The 21,939-nt window shown below is 35.0% G+C and overlaps 1 protein-coding gene across 15 annotated transcripts in view; it reads right to left on the bottom strand.

The window, feature by feature from the left end:
* The window catches only part of LOC129953701 (protein lap4), a 448,072-nt gene that overhangs the window by 272,840 nt on the left and 153,293 nt on the right, over positions 1-21,939 (bottom strand). For 14 of the 15 annotated variants that reach the window (XM_056067065.1, XM_056067064.1, XM_056067066.1 and 11 more), the window contains exons 3-8: positions 18,457-18,625; positions 18,135-18,380; positions 17,877-18,044; positions 10,062-10,428; positions 2,931-2,982; positions 2,245-2,322 (exon numbers count right to left, since the gene is read on the bottom strand). In XM_056067065.1, coding sequence (XP_055923040.1) covers positions 2,245-2,322; positions 2,931-2,982; positions 10,062-10,428; positions 17,877-18,044; positions 18,135-18,380; positions 18,457-18,625 — 1,080 coding nt within the window. The remainder of the gene's footprint in view (positions 1-2,244; positions 2,323-2,930; positions 2,983-10,061; positions 10,429-17,876; positions 18,045-18,134; positions 18,381-18,456; positions 18,626-21,939) is intronic. The other variant, XM_056067055.1, reaches the window with a different exon arrangement.

Raw genomic sequence — 21,939 nt, 5'->3', positions numbered from 1 at the left:
AAGCCCTTGAGCAGAGTGAAGTCAAGGAGATCCAGTTATGTTTGAACAGGAAACAGGTGCGGGGTTTTATAGAAGAGTCAAAAAGAAAACAACGGGATTCACCAGCCGCCTTAGAGCCTGCAAAGATAAGGAGGGGAGATCATTTCAACCAGCTGCTTAATGGTGATGAACAGCCACGTCAAATCCATTTGGTTGACGATCTAGAGTTCCACCCACCCGACCAGAGTGAGATCAAACTAGCCGTCATTAGGCTGAAGTTGAACAAAACGGCCGGTGATGACGGTCTGCTGGCGGAGCTTTTTAAGTACGCTGGAGCAGATCTGGTAAGGAGCATGCACCATTTAGTTACTAAAATTTGGTCGTAAGAAAGCTAACTACAGAGGTATTAGCCTTTTAAACATCGCGTACAAGATCTTGTCCAGCGTATTATGTGAACGCCTGAAGCCATTTACTGACGAACTACCATCTACCGTGTCATGTTGAGTTTTGGTATCCCTACCAAACTGATATGACTTATCAGGATGACGCTGGAAAATGCTAGTTGCTGCGTCAAAATTGGAAGAGAATCGATCGAAATCACCAGAGGACTTCGACAAGGCGATGCGCTGTCATGTAGCTGCTTCAATATTGTTCTTGAAAGAGTGGTGCACAACACGAACGCCAATACAAGTGGCACCATCTTTCAAAAATCCACATAATATATTGGATATGCGATGACGGGTGCTTTCTCCAATGTCGAGTCTGAGGCGAAGAAAATGGGTCTTGACATTAACGAGGACAAAACGAAGTATTTACTGTATAGACTTCTTCAAAATGTGACAATTGACAGGCACAACTTCGAGGTGGTAAACAAATTTGTTTATCTGGGCACTGCTGTAAATTCTGCAAATGACAAAATCGCGGATATCAAACGCAGAATTAGCCTTGCTAATCTCTGTTTCTTTGGCCTAAGTAAGCAGTTGATGAATAAGGCCCTATCGCAAAGTACCAAAGAGACACTGCACAAAACTTCAATCATCCCAGTCTTGCTGAATGGTGGAGAAACATGGTCCCTCTCCCAGGCGGATGAAGGACCTCTTGCTATCTTCGAGAGGAAGGTTCTGCGTCCGATCTATGGTCCGGTTTATTTCGACAGGCAAAGTAACATCTGGCGGAGAAGATTTAATTAGGAGTTATACGAGCTGTACAGCGGAAAGGTAATGGCCACTGTTTTCTGGGTTTTACAAGGTCTGATCTCAATCGAAGACCTAGAAAAAGGCATCACAAGTCTTTACTATGCCGAATTATTGGCCCGCTTTGAACAGGAAGAACGACCGTATTTGGCAAAGACCATCATGACAACGCACCGGCTCACACCTCCGCCCTCGCAACAGCCTGGACGCAGTCACTATCGCCACAGGAGCATACTTTACAGACCCTGAGAAAACCTAATTTTTAGACGGATTAAAGAAATTGGAAGTTAAAAGTCGACTATGTTGAAAAATAAATGAAAACTTTTTTAAAATATTTTTACATCTTTTTCTCTAGAATGCGGCCCTGAAAAGAACACACACTACCTAATCCTTGCCAATGAATTGTAAACTTATTTTAAAAATCCAATTAAGCAGAAACTTTTCCACAAGCAAACTCTTCCACAATTGCATGGAATTCGTGGTGTTAGTTATTTTTTGTTTTCAAAATATTTTCCAAACTATTAACTTTAATTAACTTGCAGGCTTGCAGCACAAATAATTGTATTTTAAGCAACACCAACAACAGGCTGGATAAGTCAAACAAAATAACGAAACATGGGAAACTTATTTGAAAATATGACCAACTTTTTAAAGTTAGTCTTTTTAATTTCATGTATGTACATCGCCAATTATTTTTTTAAAAAGAATTTGAATTCAACATGTTTGGTTCTTACAAGGTCTACAATCAAATAGCAGCAAATTGATTAATTAATATTTAATTTTTAGTTATAATGTTTTATTTTGCTTCATATCTATATGCAAGACGTTAAGCGTATCTATAAATATGGCTGCTGCGTATCAAAAAATTAAAAACTAATTAGTTAATGAAATAGTCACACAAACAATCAACAGAAACATAATACACAATTTTATGCAGGCTTAATTTTTCAAATGCTTTATGGATGCGGTATAACGATTATAATATTATTTTAAAAATTTTATTTTTATTATTTATTGGTTATACTCTTGCGTGCATATTGATAAGGACTCTCGGAGGGAGGCCGCTTCAAACCTGGTTGATGGTATGCAAAGAGGAGTTCGGCTGAGTTGAATTTTTCGCTAGATCTGTATAGTTGGCCCGGGGAATAATCTTTTGGGAAATTTATTTTATTTAAATAAAAATAATATTGCTAAGTTTTTATAAACTAGGGTAAGTATAATAAGTTGAGGGTTAAGTTTTTTTATTTTTGTTTTGCAGAAGTTCACTGAAGAAATTGTAAATTTAGTCGAAAATATTTTTGCAATACAATCACATGAGATACAAATTCGATTTATCATGTGGGCTTTAGTTTAAAAAGTTGATGAAAGCATCAATTGATTATTGAAACAATTTGTTTTTTTTTTAGTAATATTTGAATATCATAAACTAATGGCTTTGAGACGATAAATGTAATTTACCAATTATCAAGAATTGTTTATTTTCTTGATATCATATTGTGTAAGAAATTTGGAAAAAGTGAACTAGAACAATAATACAATTTCTTGAGTGACATCTCAACTTTATATTTGTTTAAGAACTTGATAAATTTATACATTTTTGGAAACTTGATTTTTAAAGAAAACAAAATTATGCATTATTTCTTAACTAAATGTGTGTTGTATTCCAAAGTTATTTTATATTTATGTTAAAAATATATTGAATGTATAATTTTTTGTCTGTTCTCAATTTTCTTTATTTAAACAACATAAATTACTTACCAGGAACTGTTGGTTGATATTCTAGTTGTGGTAGAAGAAAGCATGTTAGGACCTACAAAAAATAAAAGAAAAACAAATGTTTTTGAATTTGATTTGGAACAAACATTGATAATTGAGGTAAATTATAATAATAATAGTAGAGGTGGTAATATGGAACCTGTTGTTAGATCGGAGCTTCTAGAACCAAGTATTTTAGTGCCGTTTATTTTTTACATTTTACATTTCAATAAATTATCCCTCCTTGGGCCAACTGAGACGTTTGACGCCCGAGCATAAGGTTCTACAAGAGAAGCAGTCGAAAGCATTGATAAGATTTTGAAAGAAGTGTCGAAGAACAACTTTCCGCCATGCAGAATTTTTAGTGTGGATGGAAGTCGTATATCTGTGGGTCAAGGCAAAGTACTACAGTCAATTGCTTCGCGAGGAAAGAAGCATGTTGATGGTGTGTAACTGCTAAAGAACTTGGCCTATTAATTACAATTGTGTGCGCCATGAGTGCTAACGGAATTTTCATACCATATGATGATATTTCCACGAAAAAATATGAAAGATTTATTTATGAAAGGTGCTTCACCAGATGCAATTGGCAGATTCATGAATACAAATGAACCTGTTTACTACTAAAAGGTTTGAACATTTTACTGAAAAAACTATACCATCCGAAACTTCGCCAGTGCTTCCGATTTTGTATGGTCATAACACACATACCATTAATTTATATGTTCCTGAAAAGGATCGAAACATTCATGCATACATCATAAGCTTGCACCCTCAAGACATTTATGGAGCATTTGAAAACCTTTTTTTTTTTGTTTTACGAACAAGTTAACTATGTGAGCAATTAAGAAAAAGATCATTAGGTCTTCTTAATCTCTTGAGAAGATATGAAATTCCAAGTGTAAGGTTAGATTACTTGAAGATTAACAAACTTTACAAAAATACTTGTAAAGACAAAAAAAAAGAAGTATGAAGAAAATTTAGTCGTTTACTTAAGTCGAAGTAAAGATTCAGCCGAGTTTTGGCCTATAACGAGGAAACCTAATGGAAATTCTAAAGTAAAAATTTCAGCAGCAGTAGTGCAGGCAATAAGTTATCATTTTTCTTCACTTTTAAATTCTTCAACACAAATATCTTGGAGTTATGCACGACTATCAACTTGGATTGAGAAACTCAATAAGAATATAACTGAAAATGAAGTGAGTTGTGTTCTACAAAGTCTTAAAGATTGGCAAGGCCGCTGGATCAAATGGTTAACCAGCTGAGTTCTTTAAAAATAGCAAAATTTTGTTTAAGATGAAATTAAAAGAAACGCTAAACATTATGTTCAAATTTGGAGTTTCACTTCTTTGAAACCCTAATAATGCCAATCCACAAGAAGGTTGATGTAGAAGACCCTACAAAGTATAGAGGAATATCGTTTCTGAATGCAGCTTGAAAAATAGTCACAATCGTTCTTTACGGAAGACTGAACAGTTGGGTTCAAGAAGAAAACAAACTAAACTAATTTAAAAGTGGTTTTCGTAAAGGATATATTACAATGCTTCGTTTACTTGCGCAGTGGAAACTGGACGCATTTTTTGTCGATTTCCAAGCAGCTTTTGATACTGTAAATAGTAATGCTTTACTATACAAGCTATTTAACCAAGGAGTGGCAACTAATTTTGTCAACATTATTGAAAAACTGTACCAAAACACCACAGCATACATTTATAATGGAAAAGAAATATTAGAGAGGATTGAAGTGAACTAAAAAGTAAGCCAAGGCCCTTTGATGTTAAAACTTTTTCTAGATGATTTGGTTGAATATCTCAATGGTGAGGTGGAGTTTGCTAACAAAAGGATCAAAGTGATCATGTATGCTGATGACATTGTCATTCTTGCGGGGTCACCAACTGCTCTACATTTGATGATCAATAAACTGGAAGAATATTGCCAAGTGTGGAATCTAGAAGTTAATCCGGAAAAATCAAAAGTCCTGGTTTTTAAGAATGGAAGAACGGCAAGAGGCGAGCAATGAAAATATTCTATTTATTTAGGAACGGAGTTCACTTTCAATTTAAAAATAGACCCTGAATGCGGTTCAATTGAAGAAGATGCTTTACCAAGTAATATCCGTCACTGGTGAGAATGAAAGGTATGCGCATATGAAAGAGGTCGCTCATCAACAGAGAGGCAATATTATTCAGAGTACGTATTTCATCTTAACGACAGAAACCAGTTCACCAATATAACAATTCTATCATTGGATCCTTATTTAGGATAAGAGGAGAAACAATCAGACTAAACTTTAGGCCCATCGTAACAAGGTTATCGATCTTTGCACCTCCTGTAATCAGCATGAGAGAGTATTACACTTCGTGTACACGCTTGTCTAATGCTGACGGAGATAAGGCGTATTCACTTTGAAAAAAGCTTGCTGCAAGTTGAAGAGGTTATGAACTACCTGAATGGTGCGAACTGGATGCGCCTTTGCGAATTCTACAAAGAAGCGATAAAATACAGAGCCCGAATCATCGATGAATATATTTTGATCAAACCAATAACAGGCATAAGAATCCGTTTACCGAATACATTTTTGTCCAAGATTTAGGGAACAAGCCTTCGGCTATATGTACATCATCGAGCACCTCATGACTATCCCCATCAAGGCGTAGTTCGGCAACGTAAGCTTAATATGCGCATTGCGCATACGCCCCAACAGAAGAGAAGGAATACAACTTCAAGGATATGTCCTCCGAGCTCCTGAACAAGCATATGAGCAGTGTATCTACGATATTAAAATGGTCCTGGTCGAATTAAATGTCAAGCTAGGAAGTGAAGACATCTTTGGTAGAATGATCGGGATAAACAACCTGTACGAGAACACTTCCGATAACGGATTCTGGCTAATTGATTTTGCTACGGGGCGAAACGTCATTGTAGCCTGTACGCCTTTTCCACACCTTAACATCTACAAAGGAACTTGGAATTCTCCAGATCATTCTACCGATAACCAGATTGACACGCATCCAGCATCAAGGATATCCAAACTTTCCGAGGAGCTAACATCCACTCGGACCACTATCTCGTTGTTGCCAAGGTAGCAATTCAGGTTTCCAGACCCAAAACAAAACAGGGAGATGCTGGAAAAAAATACAACATCGAACGGCTACAATCGCAGGAGATCGCCCACTGCTTCTCCAACCGAGTCCCAAGTAACCTCTTTTAAAGTTCTCTGTCGCTATTACAATGTATTGCGAACCAGTGGCAACATTGAGAATATGCAATCAGAGAAACTAGCTCTAACGAAATGGGTTTTAAACAGCCACCAACATGGAACCCCTGGTTTGATGAGGAATGTCGGCAAGCAAACGTAGCCAAACAACAGGCACTCAAAGCGGGGCTGCATAGAAGACCGAGAGCTGCTCACAAGCTCTATGAGCACAAGCGGAGAGAGGAACACCCACTCCTTAGAAGGAAAAAGAGAGACTTTAAAGGAAGAAATTTAGTTCGAAAGTTTTATGAGCAGGTGAAACGAAATTCGCAAGTACATTAACTTCGAACTGAAGGCTGCAAAGACAAAAGAAGAAAGTGTAAACATCATAGTGAAACCGCAGTCAATGCTGAGTATGTGGAAGGACCACTTCTGCAGACTATACAACTTTAAAAACGAACCGAATACCGCTGTCAGGCGCGATGATCCATTCAATATAAACGACAAAATCCAATAGTTCCGCCTTCCGACTTAGACAAAGTAAATTTTGCCATATCCAAGCTGAAGTCTTACAAAGCCGTTCGCCGGAGCATGTACCAACTTATCTGGAAGATATGGTCGGAAGAGCATGCTCTATGAATGGAACCTTAGAATATGAAAAAAGGAGACCCTCTAAACTGCACCAACTATAGAGTCTACTTAACATCGCTTACAAAATCTTCTCTACCTTAATATGTGAACCTGATAGGTCCTTATCAGTGTGTCTTTGGAACAGGAAAGATTATTGTCGATTAAATATTCAAATTACTGCATATCCTAGAAAAAACTCAACAAACTTCAAAACTTGTCGGTGTGTGCAGGGTGAATTCGCGGTACTTCATAAAAGTTGAAAACAATTTAAATCTTCGAATCTGCGTCCAGAGAACAGCGCAGTAGAGCTTTCTCTATTAGGTGGCACGTACAAGTGGAATGTGTCGTTACCCAACTTGGAGTGCGCAGCTAGACATCGACTTATTGACCGAGCTAGATAGCGAATTTTTTTGGGTAAGGCAATTGTTCACACAGTAAGTATCTTTTTTAGATCTCTTAAAGTTGATTGTATTTTCAGACCAAAGTTTTATTAAATAAACATAACAGCTTCATAGATGTCGAAGTTGTATATAATTGAGTTTTAAGTAATTTAAAAAATTCGTTAAGTCCGAAGAAAAATTTTTTAAACATTTCAGAAACATTTAAACATTTCTAAAATGGTTCTGCAATGTTTCGCAAATGTTTCTAAAATATTTTCTTTGGTCTAGACGCTCGCAAAACATTCTGTTGATGTAACGTTTTTGTTTTATCAAATGGTTTTCTATTTCCCATCGAATAAGAACATTTTTGAAATGTTTCTGCAAAGTTTCTGAATTTTTTTTAAACAAAAGGGAAACATTTTTAAAAACAATATTTCCTGAAATATTTCTTATGGTGTGGACACATAAGAACATAATTTTAGTTGCGCAAAATTTTTCCTAACAATTCGTCTCAAATCTAAGGTTCAATTTAAACACCGACCGATATATGCTCAAACAACAACTTCAAAGTATTTTCTATTCCTCTTTTTTATAAATGGTGGTTAAACTTTAAGGGCCGTTGTGGAATGTGAACCATACCCAAACGTTTTTTTCTGCATTTTATTTGACATTTCTTTATTCCAGACTAATTTAATTTGAACCATGGAAAGATACACAATCAAGAAAAGCGTTAAATTTATTCAGGCTTTTCATGAAAATGGGCGTTCAAATCAAAATGGAGTGTGGCTAAAAAGAATTCCACATAAACTCGTCGTCGTGCCAAACAATTGCACTTGCCATGCTCGTCGTTGGTTAACATTTTACATAAAGATTGACAACAACTAAAGCCTCTTGAAAATTATGATTGTTGAAAAACAAATGTACCCAAAAAGGAAACTGTTTTGTGCGGTTTATGGGCTAGCGGCATCATCGGGCCGTATTGCCCGTGTTTACGATTTAATTTACCCGCCAAGATCAAGTGATTTAATACCATTGGACTTCTTTCTTTTGGGTTATTAGAAAGAATAGATGAACGTCGATAAGCCAGCAACAATTCAAGAGCTAAAGGATAGAAAATACGGCGGCACATTAACGGCATCGAACATCAACAATGAATCAGCGTCATCAAAAATTTGAGAACAATATTATCATTATTAAAAAGAAGTGACAATAATTTTCTTGATATTTCAAAAGCATTTGATAGGGTTTGGCATCAGGCTCTCTTATCGAAAATGCGTGCTTTCGTTTTTCATGAATCCCTCCTTCACTAGATTGGTACCTTTCGAATCGTTCAATACAAGTACCTAGTATTGGGTAGATTTAAGTCTGAAAACCACAAAATAAATGCTGGTGTGCCCCAGGTCTCTGTTCTATCTCCAACACTCTTTCTTATATTTATTAATGATCTGTCTGCAACTTCTAATCGTATTGGATTGATTGTTTCGATGACGGTAGTACCCTTAGTTTTTTATATTCGTTCCTAGACTCATATCCCACTTCTTTGGATGTGGAAATGCAACCACAAAATATGATAAGCTCATTAAATTCCGACCTAAACAGTATTGTACGGAAATTTTCGATATTCCCGGAATGTGTATCACCAACCACTTTTTGTGGAAAGATTACACACGCGATGCCGCCAAAAATGCCGCAAGATATTTAGATTATCTAAAGACGATGCAAGTAGTTGTCTTGCAACTCTAATATGGCTGTTATTAAGAAGACTTATAAATGTCCAAAGCTTGAGTATAAATCTCATATCTGGACTGGTGTTCTAAGCCTCTTATTTAAGCCTCTTGGACAGTATTGAACGTAGAGCATTTAAATTGATTGGTGATAATATCATCATAGGATCATTTACGTCGCTCGAACATCGTCGTAAAGTTTCCTGCCTCACCCTCTTTTACTGTTATTTTAACGGCCTATGCTCTAGTGAGCCAGCTGCATTCCTCCCCTTACAACATCTCAACCGTAACTCGTACTTCTAGGAATGCTGATCAGTATACCCTCGAGCACAACTTCGGTCGTACTGTCAAGTACAGAGATTCGTTCTCTTGTTGGAATTCCGTCAAACACTCTGTCTTTCCCAGCTATTGCATTATTCAGGAATTCAATCCCTCTTTCCCTTACCTATTGCTCACACTTTGTCTTTACATAATAAGGGCAGTAATATTCCCTTGAGTGTGCTTCGTTCAAAATCAAATTCGATTCTTAAAATTTAACCACCCTTTAAATACAAACAGAAAAATGTTTTTTATTTGTTTTCTTATTATTATATTTGACTTTTTACCCTTTAACCAAAAAAAGGAAATCTCCACACAATTGTACATAAGTTTGAAAGTGATCGGTAGCGGCCTTTATTTTAAATTGTTGTAAATTGGCTGATTAATTATTTTCTCGATGTCTACGCATCACTTTAAGTTTAAAACAAAACTAGGGGCAGTCACATAAGGAACGCCTTGTTTTGCAACTAAAAGTTCCATGTGAGCCCTTGCGTTAAGTAGCTAACACAGACTGGAGATCGTTGATATTATTATGTATTTCCGGGATCAATTAATGTTGTTGCACAAATTTAGAAATCTTTTTTAAAGATACATTTTATAAGCACTCTGGTTAATGAGGAGCTTGGCCTAAGAAGATAGCAGAATATCAAAGCATTAAAACATAACTAAGAATAAAATTTTCCAATTTCAAATGCATATCAAAATCATTAATTGCATTCTCGTTTTGCGCTGTCGGGGATCTCTGAAATTAAAATGTACCGCCACATCGGCATAACGGCTTCTACATTATTAATTAATATCATTACCAGAATTTGCAATGATTGTACATATACATAATGCATACATAGGAGTATAATGTAAGACTGCAGTTTAATTATAATCTTACCTGTTCGCCAGTTGTTTCATCAACATCCGGTTGAAATGTCAGCAACGGTTGAGCTTGATTCTCTGACAGCCATACAGCTTTCAATTGTAAATTAACTAAAGAATACGGTAAATACTGCAGCTGATTGCCAGATACATCTAAAACATGTAACAATGTACAATTGCCCAGCTCCGGTGGAAGCTTCTTCAATTTATTATCCCTTAGACTAAGAACGCCCAATTTTGTGCACATACCAATTTCTAATGGTATATAATCGAGGGCGTTACGATCCACATTTAAATTACTTAATTTAGTCATCCGACCAATGGATGGGGGAAGTTCCGTTAAGAAATTTTCAGTTAATATTAATTCTTGCATATTTTCACATCTGAAATTAAAAAAAGAAAGACAGAAAATTAAATTTAATGAAAGACATTTGATATTTCCAATCCAGAGATTTATTAAAGAATTATTACTAATTTAAGATCATTAACCTTTGAAGCTATGTAAATACCTTACCTACTTACAATAATCAAGAAAAGTATCTACAAATAACTTTTAACTAACGGTGAGAAACTTAATCGAGTTCTTCTTTTTCTAATTATTATTTGCATCTTTTTCTATTCGGTGACTTCATCTGTTCGGGTGCTAGATAATTATTCATTTCTATTTTTACTAAACATATTCTCAAGCCCTCACTCTGTTCACAAAGTATACATTTATAGACTGGTTTATGGTTAGAAGTATCATCTCTTTATTCCAACTCCAAGCCAATAAACAATCAGTAATAAATTCAAAACTTCTCCAATTGAAATAGATGATTCCGAACATACCTTTTGTAGCTATGTCAAGGTCAACAACTTTATTGGTATTAAAAATAAACAACTCTTTTAATATTGACATAAAAACCTGTTAGAAATATTTACCTGTTAATCAAGTGTTGCACCGTTTGAATACTCATACTCATAAGCTGAAGCTCCATAATGGAAAATGGAATGGAAATTGTTTATCTTTAAGATTATAATAAATATGGGAGGGAGAAGAAAGATTAATTTACCTATTTCGTCATAACTTGTAAGCAAAATGCGTATTAAAACTTGTTTGTAGTGTGATTTTATTGATTTAAAAAAAAGATAAAAACTGAATTCCTAAGCGCCAAAACATGCGTATCATAAACATAGGCTCGTTATCTTTTGTTTATGGTATTACAACACACATTTTAAAAATATTTACTATAAAGGGTGTTCCATAATTACACTTTTCTCATTAACGAAATTTGAAAATGCACTAATGGTCTATTTTTCTTTGAAATGACAAAATTAACACATACAAATAAAAGGTAATGTCTAGAAACTGAGTTATTAACATACAAAACATTGCAGGGGATAGTTTTGACAACATGCACGTTAAAAATGTTAAAATTTTTTAAGATGGGAAAATTTTATTCATAATAGCTCCAAATGGACCGGAAACCACAACACATAGAACTTTGGCCTGATTCCTTAAAATTGTCAAGCGAAAATTCTATAAATGTATCACACTTTTCTGAGAAGTTTTTATTTTATGAAATATTGACAGGTTAGGCGTGAGTGGGGCACTTTTGGACACTTTGAAAAGTGTTGATTAAATCTGATTTTAAAGCATGCTGGGACAGAAAAGAGCTACAGAAGTTAACGAAGATGACATAAAGAGGGCTATCACATCCGTTTAAAAAAAAAACAATGACCCTTAGAGGTGCTGATTTTATAGAATTAAAAAATATAAACAAAATGAAGCGCTCAAAAGTCAAGACTATTCAAGCAATTTCTCTACAAGACAAGTTTTTACCACCACTGAAAAAGATATGCTAGAGTATTACTTACTTTGAAGTTCAAAAATGAATTATGGTTTAACATATGTACATCCAAAGTCGAACGTTAGCATTCCAAGTTGCTACACTGCTAAAAAAATTCCCTAAGCAGTGAACTGAAAATAGACAAGCTGGGATCGATTGCATTAAAGGCTTCATGAAAAGACACACCAACCTAGTATGCTTGCTGATGGAGCACGCACCAATCGGTAGTGTAGGTTATGTTAACAGCCCCACTACACTAGTGGTTGGATGACGGGAGTGCTTTTCATTAAAGTTCTTGAACACATAAGAAAAAGCAAGTTGAACAAATAACGACATGATCTTACAATTGATGGACAATCATGAAAGCCATTGCACAATAGAAGCAATCAAGTTTTGCTGAGAAAATTGTATTGTTCTGGTTACTCTTCTCCCTAACTGTACTCATGGTCTTCTGCCTCTCGGTGTAGTTTGGGGACCATTTATAATATAATAATAATCCTGGTAAAACTATTACAATAAGCGATATTGCTTGTATTGCCAATACTGCCCTTACTGCAGCATTTGTTCCAAAAAATATAGTTTCAGTTCTTGCAAAATCTGAAACTATATTTCCGTTTTAAAGAAATTTTGTCACGGACGAAAATTTTGTGTGCAGAGCTCACAAACCGACAATTCCCAGAGTATTCTACTTCTCAAGTAGAGTAAAATATTTTTCCTTTACCACAAGTTGTTGAACCAGTACTGTTCGCTGAAAACAATGAATCAGATACTTTCAAGGAAATTCTTATTTCACCTCAATTTGCAAGGCCGCTCCCGAAAGCTGGTCTGAGACAAAACACTAGGAAGAACGGAGGGAAAATCCCGTATTTTAACAGAGACACCAAACAAAAATGAGTTTCAGAATTCCTGCATGAAACGTCAATATCAAATATAATTACTTGCTGCATTTCAAAACTGATAACAAATCGAGATCGTTTAAAAAAAACTAATTTATAGACTCAAACTTAAGTTTATTTGCATTTCTATCAGTTCAATTATGTAAGGAGTCAATAATTTGAAAACAAAGATTTTTAAGATGGTTGTAAGCAAAAAGTTTTCAAATGTGCCCCTCTTCCCTACAAATTTTTCAGAAAAATACAATGACAAAATTGTCCTGAAAATTTTAGTGTACAATCTTCAAATGTGTTAATATCTAAAAACGATAAAGTAGGGAACAAAACCTTTGTATTTCGTTTCATTTTTTATCGCTTCTGGAAGAATTTTGTTAATGTTAGAAGAACAGAACGCTGGCATTCTTCCAATTTTTAGAAAAGCCACAGTTTGCGAAATTCCCGATGGAGTCTATAACAACCTCTTAAGGAGTCCTATGCTGCTTGTATTAAGCATTAAAAACCTTTGGCAACATTGTTTTGCAGTCATCAGAGATAACGCCTCTGAAGTGCTAGGTTTCACACGAATACCACAGCGATGACGAATCGAATTCCGCTGAAAGGGAGATAGAACTACTTAACCTAGGCGACGCAAATCCGCCTACCCGAACTCGACGAAGTGAAGATAGCTTTATCGAAATTAAAATCCAACAAAGCTGCTGGAGCTTACGGCATCGCTGCCGAACTATTCAAAGTAGCAGGCGATGACATGATAGAGAGCATGGACCAACTCATCTGCAAAATATTGTCTGAAGAAAGCATGCCCGATTAGTGGAATATCAGCTTAGTTTGCCCACAACAAAAGAGACTCACTGAATTGGACCAACTACAGAGGCATCAGCTTCTTAAACATCGCTTATCAGATCCTTTTTGCCGTTTTATGTGAACGTCTGAAGCTGTTCGTAATCAACCTAAAAGGGTTATATCAGTAAGGCTTCAGACCAGGAAAGTCCACTATCGACTTTAAATCTTCGTATGACAGCATCTATAGGGAAGAGCTCTACAGAGCAATGTCTAGTTTTGGCATCCCTGTCAAGCTTATCCGTTTGTGCACAATGATGAAAGAGAATGCACACGGCTCTGTCAAGGTCGGAAAAAATCTCACCGATGCATTTGATGTCAAATAAGGTTTTAGACAAGGCGACTTTTTCAACATCGTTCTGGAAGGAATTGTGCAAAACTCAACCGTCAACATTAGAGGCACAATCTTCCGAAGGTCCAATCCAATTACTCGGATAAGCCGATGATAATGAATATCAAAGCGTAATGTCAGTAGAGCGTTTTTGAGCATTGCGACGGAAGCGAAGAAGATGGGTTTAGTGGTAAATGGGGCAAGACCAAGTATATGCTGCCATCAAAAAAGGGCATTGAACAACGACGTCTTGGACAAAACGTCACCATTGACAGCTATTACTTTTAGGTAGTTAAGGACTTTGTTTAGCAAGGCACCGCTAAATTCAGACAACGACACCAGTGCTGAAATCAAACCAAGAATAACATTTGCAAATCTCTGCTTCTTTGGACTTAGAAGGAATTTGAGAAGTAAAGTCCTCTCTCAAACATCTAAAATAACTATCTATAAGACACTCCTCATCCCGGTTCTCATTTATAGCGCTAAGACCTGGACCCTGTCAAAGAAAAATTAGAACGTCTTAGGATGCTTCGAGGCTAAAATTTTTCGGGTGATTTTTGGTCCCGTCTGCATAGATGGAGTGGAGGAGAAGATACAGCGACGAACTGTACGGGCTGTACAGCTACACTGACCTGGTTAAAAGAATAAAAGTCCAATGACTTAGATGGGTGGGTCACGTTCACGTCAGACGACGCAGTAAAAGAAGAATACAACTCAACCTCAACCAACTTGTCGGGCGAAACTGGAGACAGCTAGCTAGAGACCGAGCTGGCTGTAGACGCATGTTGGTTAAGGGCCTGGTCCAACCCGGACTGGAGTACCACCTTAAGTACGTATGTAACTAAGTTTGCAAAATTGGCAATAATCTCATATCCATAAGTCAAGGAAAATTATTTTTAAGTATCCCAATACATTTTCGACAAGCCTTCTTTATTTCTTATGATCCCTTAAAAATGTTCTCAGTGCTTTATTTTGTTTGATTTGGTGTGCGATTACATGTGCGTTTTTTTTCAAATTGACAATTTGTTCGTCCATAACCACTGTCCCCTTATAATATGAAAGCAGTAGAAAATGGCTTCATCCATTTTGCCATTTTCTTACTAATAAATTGCTTCTCATAACCCTAACATTTTGAACGGATCCTGGCCACCAGGCAGAGACATTAAAGAACTCTAAGTTCGAGCCACAACCATTGAATGGTCACCATTTCTATCCAGGAACGCTCTTCAAGGTGCATAAATTCTTATAAAAGAACCATCAAAAATTCCAGAAATACATGAACAAATTGAACAACTCTTAAAACGCTGTAATACTGATACAGAAATTCCGGCCAGTGCATTTCTTCTAACAAAAGTTGTTCTACCATTAAATAGCAAACACAAATTGATTGTTTTGAGTTCCACTTTGAGTTGCATTTTCAACTTCCCATATGAAGTTATTGTAATTTGTTCACTTTGTCGAATTGAAAATTTTGACATTTATCGACGTGTCAAGGTCTCTAGAGCCGATATAAAAGATTTTTAGAGACATGTCTGTGCTCGAGTGTGTATTACGTTCGAGAAGTTTTTTTTTTGGGAATCCATACCTTAAAAACTTCACAAAAAAAAAAGATTTTATCTTCAAAATAGTTTTTAACATCTGGTCAAATTTCGAAAAAAATCGAATAGACTTTTTGTACAAAATAATAAAACCTAAAAAACAATTGACAAAAGTTGGTAAAATTTGATTTTCAACTCAAATATCTTTTCAGAATATTAAGATATTGGCTTTAAACTAAATTTAAAAAATATTGTTTTCAACATTCTATTAAATTTTGAGAAAAATCGAATTGATTTTTTCGTTTACAATAAATAAAAATCTAAAAAAAACTTATGAAAGTTGGTAAAAATTGATTTTCGACTCAAATATCTTTCCAAAAATCAAAAATATTGGTATCAAACTAATTTTATTTCACGGAAAATATTTTTTTCGACTAAAAATCTCGTTAACTAAAACAGATTTTGATAACTTTTTTAACAAGCTTTTTAGCAATACAAATCGACAGATGGGATGGGAAGTTATCAGTGTGGGTCGCATCCCAACCCCGTTTTTCAATTCATAAAAGAAATGTCAGTAGGTACAAATTTTTCGGAAAAATACGTTACGAAAAGATGACAATTGTAGGTTATTTTAATATTAATCTAGAAATTTGTAAAATTGTTTATGGGAAAGATTTTGAAAATTGTCAAATTGTAAATTAACAAAGTGTGTTCTGCCGCAATTGTCAATGTTTATGAAATAGATCCCCCCGTGAAATAAAGCCAAGTGAAATAAGGCTAAATTTCAAGAATTTGTCTTATTTTACGTTTGTAAAGTGTAATAAAGCCAATTTTCAACAGCTGGTCTCACTTCAACTTAAACAAAGTGCAATATAGCCAAATCGGTTTTATTGGTGTGGGTTGTCAGTAATGGAAAGAAATTTGGCATACAATCAACCTCGCACCTTCCATAAATCGTATAGTGGGGGGTTTCAGGGATATTATTTCTCAAAGTGGTTTGGTCTAATTTCACTTGGTAACTGCTGAAAATTGAAATTATTAGTGCAATAAGGCCAGGTTTTGAAAGTTATTCTTACTTCACTTGGCATTGGATCTGTATAGCTTTTCTTACACATTAACGCTTTTACAAACTTTCTCACTAAACCTGGAATTTACTCTTTCAAACTCCCATTTTCGTAAACAATTATAATTTCAGTCTTAAATATAAATGTTTTAACTTGTTGTTCGGAAAGACTACAAACACCAGCGTATGATAAACTCATTAAATTCTAATCTGAATTTAATGCTGTCCACTGTTGCAAAAGCGTAACCCTCCCCCAATGCCACTATTCATGGATAGTCATTAATTGGTTGGTTGAACGCTTTCAGTTCTAGGAATGTGCATCACAAACCACTTGTTGTGGATTGATTACATATTTGACATCGCCAAAAATGCTACTAAGTGTTAAGGTTTTTTCCGAAGATGCAAGACTCTTTTTACCCCTTCAAATCTGGCTATAATTTACTAAGCTTTTATTCCTCCAAAACTCGGTTACAACTCTCATATTTTAGCTGGTGCTCCAATAACGTACTTGAGTCTTTTGGATAGATTTGAAACAAGAGCTCTAAAATGATAGGGGATCGATCTCTTACCTCTGTGAAGTATTTAGTTGCATTCCTCCTCTTAAGCAATTCAACCGTAAAACCCGTTCTGCTAGGAATGTCCATCAGTTTACTCTTGAGCCCAATATCGGACGTACTGTTAAGGACAGAGATTCTTTCTTTAGCCGCACTACACGAATGTGGAATGCTTTACCAGATTCAATATTTCCCTCTAATAACAATGAACATACATTCAAAACCAATGTGCATCGGTTTCTCTTTTTTAATCCTATCCTCCTTCCTAATTGCTAGCACTGTCTTTCATCATTATAAGGATGTTTATAACCCTTTAGTGCGCAAAATATAAAACCGATTAAAACTTAATCTTTAAAAACCCAAATTTTTGAACACCAATACATACGAAAATATTGTATTCTTCTTTGGCTATATAATTCGAATACTAGCACAATGGTTTTTGAAAAATAAGTTAAAAAAAACATGGTCCTACAAAAAAAACTGCATAACTTTCATAACGATTTTTTTCAGCTTTAATGAAAATCAATAAATTTATGATGCTCGAGGGACTTAAAATATCAAGTTAACGAGAATAATATAAAAACCTTAAAAATTACATTTAATGGATTCTATTTTTATCTTCTCATTTCCTAGAAAAAATGAATTACGTAGGCTTTTTTCTTTTTTAACTAAGAATACCCTATGTTATGGTTGTCTCTTGCATATGTAATACACACATAAATACAATTTTCATTTAATCAAATTTAAATAACTTTAAAAAAAAATACATAAAAATATAAAACTTACGCTCCAATAGTTGTATTTACACTTTGTAAACGATTTTGGTCCAATTTTAAAATAGTTAAACGACTTAATTTAGCAATTCCATCTGGCAATGATTCTAATAAATTTTGTGATAAATGTAAATCAGTTAAATTTTCCAGGCCACCAATTTCTTCGGGCAGTTCTTCAAGTCTATAAATAAAAAAAAATAAATTAATTAATTTTAATTGAAAACTAGATATGTCACTATCACAATCATTCATGTCTAAAAAGAAATCTTACCTATTTTCAGATACGTCAAGGCAAATCAAATTCCGCAACAAACCAATTTCAGGTGGTAATTTCTGCAATTGATTGTGATCCAACCAAAGTTCTTGCAGTGCAGGTAAATACCCCAAATGTGGGGGTAAATCTTCGATTTCATTGTCACCTAAATCAAGACGTTCTAATTTTGTTAATCGGCTAATTGATTCAGGAAGAAGTTTTATTAGATTCTCTCTCAGTTCCAGAGATTCAAGTTGTGTTAAACTGGAAAAAAGTTTCAAAGAAATAAATTGTGATTAAAAGTTTGTAAAATCACTTCTTAAAATGACTTCAAACTCACCTTCCGAAATCTGCCGGCAGCGATGTCAATGACATATCATTAAGGCCTAACACTGTAAGATTTTTTAACTGTGAAAATCCAGCTGGTAATCTTGGAATTGGATTTGAACTAAAATCAGCTACTTGTAGGCTTTGTAGATGCTTAATGTCATCAGGAATGTCTGGAATATCTATAAAAAAGAACAAAATAAAAATCAATAAGTAAATTCAATCATAGAATTGGAAAAATTCATATCAAATTTATTTTCAAAGGCAAACAAAATTTTAAAAAATTCCAACAAAATTCTGTTTTCGAATCAAACACAATAATCCTTTTTGTGTTATGGGACATAACCGCATTAGTTGTTGGGATATATTGGCATTTGGATGAAAGGCCGTGCACTTTATTTAATTTTATTGCCTCACCGCATTTACCACAACAGCAATAAATGTATGTAGGATGAAGGGTAGGTGCTACAATAAAACATTTATTTTGTATATGGTAGGATAGTGGCTAGTTCCACACCCAAAAAGTAAACATTCAACGGACAATATGTACTCAGAGGAATGCGACAGAATTTAGCTTTTTTATATATTTTTTAATGGCTGTTTTTTCTACACAGGTTAGCAAAGCTTGAAAAAAAAATTCATTAAAAGGGCCCCAATGGGTTTCGTTTTCTTGCTTTTCAAGTTGAATTAGTACTATAGAGCTTTCATTTTGATATTTAAAAACAATCAAGTATTTTTTTTTTGAAAAATCAATGAATTTTTCTTTTATGGTAAAGAACAATGAAATATTGTAAACTATAGCATGAATTTCCCATAGTCAATTCGCAGTTGTAGCAAAAATAGGAAACATTTCTGGTCATTTGTAACAATACGTCATCGTTGGTTCCGACGCAAGCTCGTTTCTAATGACATTCCCTCTGTTAGCCTGATTGATAAAGCCGATTTGCTTGCAGCCCAATTTGCTCTTAATTCGATGCTGCCAATGAGTGACATGATTCCGCCTGTACTTGAAAGCGTAAACGGTTCTATCCAGCGAATCTTCTCTCGCACTCGTATAGTTGCTAGAGTACTTGTTCAAAAGAGGTGTTCTTCAACGCTGACAAAATCACTGCTTAACTTTTTTTCTTTTCTACTCTACAGGTCTCTTTCCGAGTGAATGGAAAACAGCATTTATACAGCCTCTCTCTAAAAAAGGCAAATCCTTTTCACCCTTTAACTATTGTCCAATTACACTTATGTCCTTTCTTTTTAGGGTCATGGAAACGCTGCTCATTTTTCCAGCAGTATGGCTTTCGCAGCAATAGGTCCACTGGTGATCTTTTGGTTCATCTCACCGAACATCGTTTTGAAGAAAGGACACTTATTGCACTCGATATACTTCAAAGGCATTTGTTGGGTTCAGAACCTTTCAGACTGCTCAATTCAAATAGAATTGGACGGGTTCAAACCAGATATTCATAAAATAAAAGCTGGTGTACCCCAGGGTTCCGTTTTGCCTCCGAAACTACTCTTTTAAAAATGATTTTTTGTATGAAACTTCTAACCAACTAAATTGTTTCGCTGGTGGTACTCTCAGCTTTCGATATTCGTTTTAAGATTCCTATCCTTGTCTTCCCGATGTGAACTATCAACGGCAGCTTATGAAAAGCTATTATATTTTGATCTTGACAGCATTGTGCAATGAGTAATCAAAAACCGTGTAGAATTTAATGCCTCGAAAAGTCAATGCTGGCTACTGTCTCAAAGGCGTTACTCTCCCCCAATGCTGTCTACTATCCATGGGTCTTTCGATCTAGCTTCTTATTTATAAAGCCTATATTTGTCGGAAAATCCAGTACAATTCCCATATCAGGGAATAACCCACTTGAGTCTCTTAGGCAGAATTCAAAAGAAAGCTCTAAAAATGATAAGTGACGTTGTCGACGAGTCATAAGATTTCATATCTGTCATTATTTTATCGTTATTTTCATTAGCAATGCTTAAGTTAAATATCCAGTTGCATTCCTCCCCTCAAACACTTCAACCGTAATAAGTCTAAGTCTAATCATTATGAAGGTGCTCATAACACCTTTAGTCCGCGCACAATATACAAACAAATAATAATTCGAATAAGTCACGAATTCTATTTTTAAGTGATAGCATAGACCCGTGGTATGATGGTTAGTGGGACTGTCATTCTAGAGGTCTTGGGTTCGATCCCTGGCTGTGCCATCTAAAGTTTTTTCATGGGTACTGCCTCTTGCGAGGAATTGATGCATTTTACAAAAGTAATTCCTGTCATGAAAAAGTGTTTTCTGAAAAATTAGCCGTGCCTTAAAAATTGGGTGGCGCAACAGTCCGTTGTGAACCAGGGCCTAGTGACTTACAACTCTCAACCATTCCTGTGTGAGAGTACTGTTGTAAGGAATGGAAGGGACGTATAGTTCATATGCCGAATCCGAACGGCTAATTTGAGAAAGCACTTTTTCATGACAAGAATTACTCTTGAAGAATTTGTCAATTCACCAATGGCACAGGTAGGGATTTAACCCAAGACCCCTTGCATGATAGTTTAACCATCATGCTACGGGTACTATTTATTGCCTTATTGACAATAAAATATTATAAAATGTTTTATTCTGAGTTGCAACAGAAATAAACACCTAAATCTTTAAATGTGACAGAGTATTTACTGTGATATACAATAATCAAATACACTACCAATTCGTTTTTTAGTAAAAGTTATCGTCTGACATTTTAAAGGGTTGAGGGCAAGACTATTTACTATTTTTCCCACACAAAAATCCAAAACTATAAATGTCGTATTGTAAACTTTATTATTTTAAAAATGTTAATATCATCATCAAAAATGACTTGCGCGCTGACAGACGTTTAGTTGTTAAAAGACAGGATGAATAGTATGGGACCAAGGTGGCTTCCCTGGGGAACACCAGCTTGAGCAACAATATTTCTTTTTTAACTCATAGTATCTGTTTTCAAGGTTAGAAAAATGGTAAAAACAGAGTTTTAAGTTCAAATAAAATAATTCCATAGATAAGCTGGTCAAAAGTTTTAGAAGGGTCAGTGTATACACAGTAAACTTCATAATTTTGTTGTAAAACGTATGAAAATATGTTTGAAAATGTGAGAAGATTTGTAACAGTTGATTTGTTTTCACAAAACCATGTTGCTTTTGGTAAAAAAGACATACTAATAAATCATACAATCTCACAAACAACTTGTTCGAAAAGTTAAGCAAGGCAAGAACGTTTTGAAAATGGGCGTGTAGTATTTTATAACTGTCTTGTATTATTTTTTCGTTTTTATTATAATTGGTGTAAAACATGAGTTCTTCCGTATACTTGAAAATTTGCCTGTCTTTAGGAAAAGTTTGAAGGGTTACACTTTTTAAATACTATATTGAGGAATACCAATTGGAAACCAATCATCATTTAGCAAAAGAAGATCAAGGAGCGTACTTTATAGCACAAGAATATGACTGCAGCTACTTTACGAA

Source organism: Eupeodes corollae, chromosome 1 (assembly GCF_945859685.1).
Source record: "Eupeodes corollae chromosome 1, idEupCoro1.1, whole genome shotgun sequence".
NCBI lineage: Eukaryota > Metazoa > Arthropoda > Insecta > Diptera > Syrphidae > Eupeodes > Eupeodes corollae.
This window is presented reverse-complemented; position numbering and strand designations above follow the sequence as displayed.